Below are 10,465 nucleotides of genomic sequence, written 5' to 3'. Positions count from 1 at the left end.
ATCTCCCAAAACACAGGACCCTTAGCAAGTTGCTCCATTTCTGTCCCCTTTTCCCTTCAAGTGGCTGCACAGACAGCCCCTTCAGCCAAGCAGCCCGACGGAGGCGAGGCGGGGCGAGACTGCTCTCCCACTTTCACTCGCACTCCCACCCCACTCCCACTCCCACTCGCACTCCCACTCCCACTCCCCCTCTCACTCCCACTCCCCTCCCACCCCACTCCCACTCCCACTCCCACTCCCACTCCCACTCCCACTCCCACTCCCACTCCCCTCTCACCCCCACTCCCACTCCCACTCCCACTCCCACTCCCACTCCCACTCCCACTCCCACTCCCACTCCCACTCCCGGCCCCGCCCTGCCTCCCGCCCCGCTGCCCGCCCCGCGGAAATCTCGCGGGGTTATGCTAACGAGGCCGCCCCGCCCCGCCCCGCCCCCCGGTCCCGCCCGCCCCGCGCCCTCGCTGGGCGGGTGAAGCGCGCGCGGCCGCGGTGCGCTGTGGGATAGTGGCGGTATAAAGTGTACGCTCGGCGCGGCGGTGGCTGAGGGGGCCGGCGCGAGCGGGGCATGAAGATGGCGGACGCCAAGCAGAAGCGGAACGAGCAGCTGAAGCGCTGGATCGGCTCCGAGACCGACCTTGAGCCGCCCGTGGTCAAGCGCAAGAAGACCAAGGTGAAGTTCGACGACGGCGCCGTCTTCCTGGCCGCCTGCTCCAGCGGGGACACCGAGGAGGTGCTGCGACTGTTGGAGCGGGGCGCCGACATCAACTACGCCAATGTGGACGGGCTCACCGCGCTCCACCAGGTCGGTGCCGGGCCGATCGAGGGGCCCCTGGTCGGACTGGGGCGCGGGGAGGGGAAAGGGGGGGCGAGGCTGGCCGAGTGCCCCCCCTTCCCCGAGAAGGAGGTGGAGGAGGAAGGGGCCGGAGGCGGCTGCGCTCCCTCCGCTGGGGGGTGTCGGGGCGGGGAGGCGGCGGCAGGGTCAGCCTGGGACCGGCCGGAGGGGCCGCGGGCCGGGCCGGCGGGGCTGCAGGGGCGGCCGGCTGCACCCCCTCCCCGCGGGCCGGGTGTTGGAAGGGGCGGATGGGCCTCTCCTCAGGCGGGAAGGAGGTGCCGCTGACCCTCTTTCGCTTTCCCCTGTTGGCAGCGCCTCTCTCGGAGGGCCGGGGGAGCGGGCCCTGTCCCGTGGGGGCTGAGGGGGTCGGGGGCAGATGCCCCCCGGCGTGGGAGGGTGGCCGCAGGTGAGAGAAGCGGGCTCCTCCGGGAGGCGCTTCCGCCGCTGCCCCTTGCCCGGGATCCCGGTAGCAGTTCCCTGCTGCCCTCGTCTCCCCGGTTCCGCAGCAGCTGAGCCGATTAAAGCCGCTCGTGTGTGCGGGCGGGCGTGTTGAGAGACGGAACATCTATTTCTCTCCGGTTTCTAGGGGAAACCAGTGTTTTGTTCATTATACAGAAACGCGAATCAATAAGGGCTGCCTGTTTTCATTACCGATGGCTCCCGCCACAGTGTGAAAGCTGAACTTCCAGGGGAGCAGGGCTCTTAATCTTTTTTTCTGTTGGAAAGTAGTAAAAAACCCAAACCATATCGTTTTGTTCTGGCGTGGGTATGTGGGAGGGGGGTTGGTGCCGAGGGAGGTAACTTTCACTTGGGGCAGTGGGGGGAACGGACGTGAAACTAGCTGTGAAGTTTCCTCAAAATGGATGCTTTGTGCATGTTGAACTTCATAGCAGTCTGATTGGAATCTCAAAACGTTAGCCAAATAAGGAAAGGCTGTGGCAATCCGGAGATAATGCGGGTTTGCCTGAATAGTTTTTTTCACTGGAAGGCCGAAAGCTTCCACATAATATTAGATTCACTGAATATATGGAAAGCAAAAAATTATCTTTGACAGGCTGGCTTCTCGTTCTCAAGTTTAGAAGTTGTTCAGTAGTTAAAAAAAATCTTCATGATTATGTGTTGTAGGTTGATCAAGTAAAAATGTTCCCAAAATGGTTAGGTGAGGTAGTTTCTTACATTAAAAAAAAAAGAGATGGTGAATTTGTTTTCTCCATCTCATATAGATTTTTCAAGGATATGAGACTCTAGAAATACATAAATTGCCCTGCAGCACTGGATAGAATCCCCTCTTGTACATGAGATACACAATTCTACTACTCTTTGCTTTGTTTTCTGTGTCTAAGTTGTCACTTGTGCCCCTGTAAAGGGTGTTGGTTTACTTTCAGTTGTGAACTGAACTGGAACAATGTGTGTTGTGGTTAAGCCTGTCAGCGTGTTACTGCAGCACGGTTACCTGACTGCAGGCTAGCCTGGCTCTTCGTTGAGAGGTTTTCTGTATTTATCCTCCTCTAATCAAGTTATGATTGCTTCATGCTTCCAGGGAGCTCTGTATTAGAAGTCATACCTTAACTGGTTAGATCCTTGGGTCTGCAAGTTGCTGTACTCCAGTCATTGGTGGGAAAGGATGACGTTTAGTTTAACTCTATTGTTAGAATAAGAGATGGCGTTCTCTCTTTCTCATGTGCACATGGCATTTTCAAAACGTCTTTGATACTATTTACAAAAAAGCTTTCATCAGGATAATTCTGAGCTTCTTCTCCCCTTTTTTTCACTTTGTAGTCAGCTTGCAGTTTGGAAGGGCAAAGTCTGAGGGAACAGAGGTAAAGGTTTACATCACTGCTAAAATTCTTGCTCACTCTGCTCTTCCCCCCTCCCCTCCTTCCGTGATATCAAAGAGCCTTTTCTGATTTTATGATATTGGAAGCAAATAAGATCAGTTGTGAAGTTATAATCCTCTTGAGGCAGTACAGTGAGTGAATGTTGCCTGTTGCTATAAAGAAAAATACAACAAATCCCTGGCTATAGCTGACTCTGAATGGTTTCACTTCATTATTAACACAAAATCTTATTTTCCTCTAATATGCCATATAAAAGGTGCAAATCACACATGATGCAGTCTATAACATTAATTCATTTAATCAAATTTGGCTGCGGCATGAACAAAACTAATTTTTTTTGTTCCCAAAGCAAACTCTTCAAAAACTTGTCATTTGTCCTGACAGTTTTGACTGACTGATGGTAATTGTGTTCAAGTCCATGTTGTTGTGTTTAAGACTGCCATGGCTTGCTGTTACTTTGTGACTCTTTGGTCGGTTGGGGTTTTTTTGTGTCGTCTGTCAGATCCCATGTTGACATTGCTGCTTCAGAGGAATAAATTTATCTCAGCAAAGATAAAATAGTTGTGCTTTTCTGGCTTGTGTCCTTTTTGTCTTCCATCAATTTATTTATTTTTTTTAGTTACTGAGAGGAGATTAATGTGTCTGAAATAGCGATAAGATGAAATATTTAATATACTATTTTGCCTTTGATTTTCTTGCTACATATGGCAGTTATAGGAAGGGACTTAAGCTGTACTTTCTCTTTCACAGCCCAGATAGCTGGAAGTGCTGAGAGGAAAGTATCATTAATCCTGAAATTCTGGTGAACTTCAGATCTGGTCTCTAATGGAGCATCAAGCTGTGTTGCTAAAGCCATTAGCTAAGCTTTTCCACTGAGTAGGGTAGAATGCCATCACCATCAGAAAGCTGCATGTAGAATAATTTCTCTTTAAGCGTATGGGAAAGAAAAAATTACTTGACTTGGTAGCTGAGAGAAGGAAGGGGGGAGGATATCTATAGGTACTTGTTTCAGCTCTGGACACTGCCAGTGAGTGATTTTGTTTTCTGTCCACATGTGCATAAATGAGTGGACTTGAGTGCATCATATATGAGGACAGGTCAATTAAATTCTTTGGGATCATGCGGAAGAGGAGAAATTGTCAATAGGTGATGGTTATTGTCCCTCTATGTAATTTTGGGTTCAAATGTGCCTCACTTTAAGAACTTGTTCTGCACAAATTCTCAGGTTAGGCCTTCAGCACAGAGGACAAAACTGTAGTGTGTGATTTATATGCAATATAGGATATTGCAGCAGGATAGTGTATATTCAGCTGCATAGTCTGCATTACATATATATTGTGTGTATGTATGTGTAAGACCAGAAAATTTACTTTTAAATGAGAACTTAAATTTTCAGTCATATGTCAGTGCCATTACTGGGGTGGAGGTTGAAGTTTTGAATGTTGCACTCCCAGACGGCTGTTCTACAGGATGAGATATAACTTAAAGTGCAGCTTTTCTAATATGCCTTAACAATAAATGTAAGGGGAACTTGAGAGAAAAAAGAAGCCCAATGGTGAACTGTGACATTGCACATTATTAGTTTCTCCAGAGTGGGGGTAAAAGTGGCATATTCTGAAATCTTAAAAGAATATTTAATATTTTCAATAAAATCTGGTCCCTTAGGCAGGCATATTTCTTCAGAGTGGGGTTCTGTTCTCTCATCCTGAAATCTTAACACCTATCATTCCTCAGAGTTTGGACTTTCTTCTGCTTTCCTTGGCTTCCATGAAAGAGCACTTAGTTCACTAGCTCTGACTGGAATTTATTGCTTAAGTGGCTGAAAGTGGTTTGTGTAGAAGTTACGTAGAGCTTTGTACAGGAAAGTGGAGCTCACCCTTTCTGGGCATCACCATGGAAAGGCTACATGTAGTGGGGAGGGACCACGATGTGGCCAGTTTCCTGAAAGGCTGGATTTCCTGTGCACACTGCTCCCCTGGGAGTATGGGATGTGCAGTGTGGAGTACCTGTACACACCTCAGCTCTGGCTGAGGTTAGGCTGTGGTTAGGTATGACAATTTATGCAGCCTGCTTTTTGGCTGCCCTTTTTGTTTGAGGCTGGTCAGACTTAGGAGATGGCAACCTTGTTTTTTGGCCTCATTCTCTCTGGGTGAGGAAGGTGAACTCTGCAGCCTAATTCTATCACGTAGCATTAAAAGAACGTGTCCTCTGTTCTGATCTTGCCTCTTCCTGGGGAGGGTACTGCTTTTGAGGTAAGATAAGGGAAATTGTCTTGGCTGTTTATGCACTGCAATCATTGCATACCCACAGAGAGTGTTGCTGGTGAAGGCCCCTACTCCTTGATGAAGGATTCATGTGATCTTTTTTTGTCTGTGACAACTACAGTTTAATTAAACAAAATTCCGTGAAGGCTGTCTCTGTATCAAATAGTGGCTTTCTGCAGCTCTTTAAGTATTCAACTGAATGTGAAGGTGAGACTGTTTTACCAACATTATATTCATGTATTAGTTTGCAGACAGAGCAGTATGCAGTGTTAAATAGAAATTTGGATTTGCTGCCACTTTTGTAGAACTCTGCTACGTTTATCCCTAAATAGTAATTAGGATTCTCTCTGTTTCCTTGAATATTTGCTTACTCTTTCTGAGTAAGGACAGTTATTGCTGTCTTAATGTTTCCTTTGGGTTCTATGAGATTTATTTCTTAGATAAGAAGTACCTTACTTTGCGGGAATTTTTCCAATTGTTTATGTGAAAAGTTCTGTCAGGGCTTCTGGTAGCATGTTCTTGGTACCTGATATGGTAACAAGTATCCATACTTGTTACCTTTAGATACCTTTGGGATCAACTGTGTCCTTGTTACAACACCCTTTCAAACATGAGCCAGTGATATAAAAGGGACATAAAATGGCGCTATGTTTGCGTTAGAACTTGATAGAGGGCATTATGGCTTCACTTTCTGGATCTATTCTGATAAATTATAATACAGGTCATGTATTTGAGCTGGGGCTACAGCACATGCAGCATGTCAAGACATAAGAGCAAAGAACAGGTTGCTAGAGTCTTAAATCTCTAGGGTGTTTGCATCATAGGAGCAACACCCAACAACCAAGGGTAAGGAAGGTATAGAAATAGCTCAAAGCTATCCTAGTAACCTCCTAGCTATGACTTTTACCATGCCTCTTTTGGAGAATGAAAATACTGGTGCATGTGGTAAACTTTTTAATTTTTCAGAACTGTCAAGTAGGAGGACTTCATTTTGTACAGAAAGGTTTGTACACAGGTACAAAACTGGTGCCCAAGTCTTACTGTTTGGAGGGGAACCAACTTTTTAGTCCCCAAACCTCCTAACTCATTGTAGATGTTCTACCACTGAGAATTTTGGTTTAATTTTCTCAGTTTGTTGTATTAATATTTTATTGCGGCTTTTTTGAAATATATTTTTCATCTGTACAATAAAGCACAGAGAAAATTAGTCCAGAAATAAATGTAATGTTGACTTCACTCAGTGATCAGACTACAGAGGCATATTTGTTTCAATTCCCTTTTGTAATTAGTTCTTGTGTGGGCCACAGATCTTTCACTCTGTAGTTACAGTAGCTAGGTTCAGATGGTACAATAAGTACTTGTTAACTTCCTACTGATCTTGTCATCTAAGTGGTTTTTTTTTTTTTTTTACACTCTTTGAAATGGAGGCAAGAGGAGGGGGGAAAAAGGTGTGGTTTTTCATAATATACTGTGAGTGTAATAGTGGAAATTTAAATACTGTATTTAAAAAACTGTGTTCTCCTTGGTGTTTTATAAAAGAAATGTGTAACAATCTCTTCACCTTTTTAGCTTTCTTATTTCTGAGTGGTCTGTCAAGTTTGAACCTGGGATTTCTGTGTGTTCTCATTGCTATGGATATTTCTTGTGTGCAAACAGAATAACCCAAGTGAATTCTAGCATATAGAAATTACTAGTAGTATTTAAAGCTGATTTCCATGTTAGTGTAACTGACAGGTTTCTTAAACTTGCTAGTCATGGAGGAAAAGTTCTACATTCCAGTGTAAGGATGAATTCAGCTAGTAGGGCTTTAATATTTACTGAAGCTAATGTTCAGGGACAATTTCTGCTGGTCTCTAAATATGAATTTGCCTGTAGCATTAATGCTGCTTTTACAGTGGAGCTTTGTCTATGGTTTTCTGTGTGTTCTGGTGTATTTTTGGTATTTTTTGAGCACTTTTTCATAAGTCATCAAAAAGTACCTTGTAAGAGTAGATGAGATGTGCTTATGTATGTATGAATAAAATTGATATGAACAGCCTTCATTTAAGGCCTTTTTGATCTTTGCATTGTAGTAGCAAGAATGCTGTTATACCAAGTTACTGGACTTCAGTTGTTAGCTAAATCTGAGGCATGGAGACAGAAGCAGTCAGAATAAATCACTAATGGAGATGCCACTCTGGAGGGATCTGTACTCCAGGCTTAAGAATATATGCTACGTTTTAGTTGGAACAGATGGTTTGACAGGCTCTTGTCCAGTTCTTTACTTGTTTATCCCTTTGCTCATGCTCTCGCTTGCTCCCTTTCTCAAAGTTGTTACTTAGGCTAGTAAGACACTTAGTGCAATCCTCTCAAAAACTGAGAGCCCAGCAAATTGGTAGTCTCTCTGTGTAATTGTGTTTCGTGAGGCTGGGCTCACACCATGTGAACCTGAGGAACATGCATGTGTTCTAGCAAATACTGAAATTTTATCCAAGGATATATTCAGGTGGGTTACACTTAGACAAACTAATGCACTCTGAAAGGAATATGGTGGTAGTTTTGAACAACTGTAGCATGAGTACACCTTTCTGGGATTCTGGCAACCAAGAAATTGTAAATTAAGTCTTAGTACTGCTGTATTGTAGTATAAATATAGATCATACCAAGTAAGACATGCTGTATATGAGGACATTTGCCTAACAAATGTTTTGTCAGTGCCCAACAATTTTTTTTTTGTTTTTTTTTTTTTTTTCTTTATTGATCTTGATAGCTGTAAAATGCAAACTGGAATGCAGCTGTAAGGCAGTGGAGCCATCCATAAGCTGGGCAGCCTCTGATGCTGCTGGATGGGTGAAGACATTCCAAGCTCCTTTACTTTCCTATGTGCATTCCTGAAATAACAGTCAGTGGAAAGCATGGCATAAGAGTAGCAGCATTCCTCAGCTGTTTCCTTTCTAGTAATTTCAAGACTGTAAGACAGAACACGAAGGCAAAAGATGATCATGGTACTTGAAGGGCAGTGGGGTAGTGTTGTTAATTTTTTTTTTTGTAATGCATTGTTTTGACAAGGCATGGTACCCAGCTGTTGAGTTTCAGTTGTTGAGCACACTGCATCAGCCACTGTACATATCTTGGAAACCCTGAATCTTTGCCTTCTCATTGACAAAACCAAAATTAGAGCAATATGATGAAGTCTTTGAACAACACTGTTTCCCATTTATTCCTGAGTGGTGTTAGACTTACCCCATTAACAATGTATTTGTTAGGCTAATGGCTTCTAAAAGTCTGTTAAACAGAATGAAGAGTAGAGTTGACTTTAGGAAGGTGAGACCCCTGACAATCTTGACCAGTAAATGTAGCCTCATTTTGGGCCTACGCACAGGTTTGTCTTCAAGATAGCAAATAAATAGTTCCTATACTACTGTGGTTTCTGAATGCTTAAATTTGTTCTATAACTAACACATAACCATCTATTTTGTTAGTAAATTATCTGTAAGCTGTGGTTGTTAAAAATTATTCTAGCCCTAAAACATTCAAAAGGGCCAAGTCTGACTGATACGGTTTTTATTTTTTATTTTCAGATCAGCCTGAAATACACTTTATTTTCTCATGTTATGATTGCAGTTCAGGGTCTTGAGTAGGAATTATGGCAGCTTGCTTTGATGTGATCAGTTAGCCAGCCAGTGGTGATTATTATACAAGTTTTAGTTCTGAGGTGATTATTAAGTTTTGCAGTTTCTGTTTTACCACCCTGATATTGAAGCTAGAAGAATAACTGGAGTAAAAAATACATATGTATATTTATGTTTATGTTCTTTTATGTTAGTATATATATGTAATATATATTTCTATTTATATATTTTTATTTTTATACATACACTTCTTGAGTATTTGAGTTTTCTTTGTACATCAGGGAGATATTTGCAAGTGTTGGCTTTGTGTTGTGGATCTAATATATATATACACATATATATAATTTGTTTTCAGTTTGTAGGATTTTCTTTTTTTTTTCTTTCACAGAAAGACTGAGATAAATACTAGCATGAAACAAAGACTGAGATAAAGTTACATGCAGTCTCTTTGTTAGTAGTTCTAACACATCTCCAACCTTAAAGGATGAACTTACCTTACTATTTTTCTTACAGTTTCACACTTGAAGCAAGTATTTGTCTAAGGCAAAATAACAATACCTTCATCTGGTAGCCAAGGTGAGTGCAGCTGACACACTGTATGTGTCTGGTCAGTTCTGCCTTCTAAAACACTTAACTTAGATGAAGCTTTCACTGAGGAGCTGCATTCCTCTGTCAAATCCATGATTCTTGTGGGCCCCTTTTGAAACTGGAATACCATCTCAGACTTAGGGCTTTGAAACTTGCAGCTTGCAAATATCCTGACATTTGCTTTAGTGTTCTTCAGCAAAAACCTGTGCTTCTGTTACTGAAGTGGAAAAGTTGGTTTTTTTAAGGCTGCAAAGCATGTTGTCCCAAGAAAGTGTTGTTGCTTGCAATGTGTTTGCAAATAGATGCAATTATACTTGAATAAGTAGGCTTAAGTGAATCTTAATGAAATAAATTAGCATTCCAAAAGTGTGCCTCCCCATCCCAGAGATGAAACAATCTGAAACTACTTGTATTATTTCCTCAATCAGTGTGAATTTTGACTACTGTTCCTGTATTCTGTAAAATATAAGTAACCCTCCTCATTGTTTTTGGACCATTATGTTATTTTTTTTTATTTAGGTATGAAAAATCAATGCTCTTGAACTTGTTTTGCTAATCTGTTATTTGGAAATGTTTTTGAACATGGTGCTTTAGGTGCTGAACCCACTGCAAATAAGGGCAAAACTAATTACCTTAGGTTTTATCCAAAATCAGGAGTGAAAATTGGGGTGCCAACATTGTCTGCAGGCCAAATTTGTATTCTTGTTAAGTAATAATCTCAGTTCTATCAAATAATACAAAACAATGTCTTTAGAAAGTTCGGCAAACTTCACAATTTGCTACCACTTTTGTTTTGTTCAGCTGCTGTAGCGAATTGAATAGTTTTAGGTCCTATTTTTTTTATGACGAGCCTTTACTTCATTTCAGTAGAAAATAAAAGTGTAATGCTTGCCTCTGAAAGAAGAATTTTTGTGTAATGCCAGTTTCTTGGTTTCTGAGTATAGCAGAGCAGAGGGAGTGAGTTGTGCTAGCACTGGGACTCTCAGTGGGTTTTTGTTTATGAATCTCTCTATACATGGCTTTCTGGTCACTAATTTAATACTTTCATGCAGACAGCCTGGCCAAATGCTTGGCATTTGTGTCTCTATAGCTGTGCTTGTATGTGTGTAATAGTGGTAGTGCATGCTCATACTTGTGTGTAACAGTGCTTATTGGGTATTTTTTCACTTAGGAAGAGAAACAGCTTTCCTCCATCTCTGCAGAGGTGTGACTTAACAGGTCTAGTGGCTCTTGTACTTAACACTTCTAACAGACTTATGAAATATTGAAGGCAGGCTTTTCCCTATCTATCAAACATGACTCCAAAGAAAGCTCATGAAGTTACTGTAGAAA

The 10,465-nt window shown here is 42.4% G+C and overlaps 1 protein-coding gene across 12 annotated transcripts in view; it reads left to right on the top strand.

Annotated features, from left to right (window-relative positions):
- Window positions 1-449: 449 nt before the first annotated feature.
- Window positions 450-10,465, top strand: part of PPP1R12A (protein phosphatase 1 regulatory subunit 12A) — a 110,588-nt gene continuing 100,572 nt past the window's right edge. For 7 of the 12 annotated variants that reach the window (XM_085045670.1, XM_085045598.1, XM_085045634.1 and 4 more), the window contains exon 1: window positions 451-802. In XM_085045670.1, coding sequence (XP_084901796.1) covers window positions 566-802 — 237 coding nt within the window. In that variant the 5' untranslated portion in view covers window positions 451-565. Of the gene's footprint in view, window positions 803-10,465 lie in introns of all 12 variants that reach the window. The other 5 variants (XM_085045624.1, XM_085045659.1, XM_085045595.1 and 2 more) reach the window with 2 other exon arrangements.

The sequence above is a fragment of the Lichenostomus cassidix genome, chromosome 1Aa (assembly GCF_008360975.1).
Source record: "Lichenostomus cassidix isolate B80296 chromosome 1Aa, HeHo_3.0, whole genome shotgun sequence".
In the NCBI taxonomy this organism is placed as follows: Eukaryota; Metazoa; Chordata; class Aves; order Passeriformes; family Meliphagidae; genus Lichenostomus; species Lichenostomus cassidix.
The sequence above is the reverse complement of the archived record's forward strand: the minus strand, read 5'-3'. Positions and strand labels throughout refer to the sequence as shown.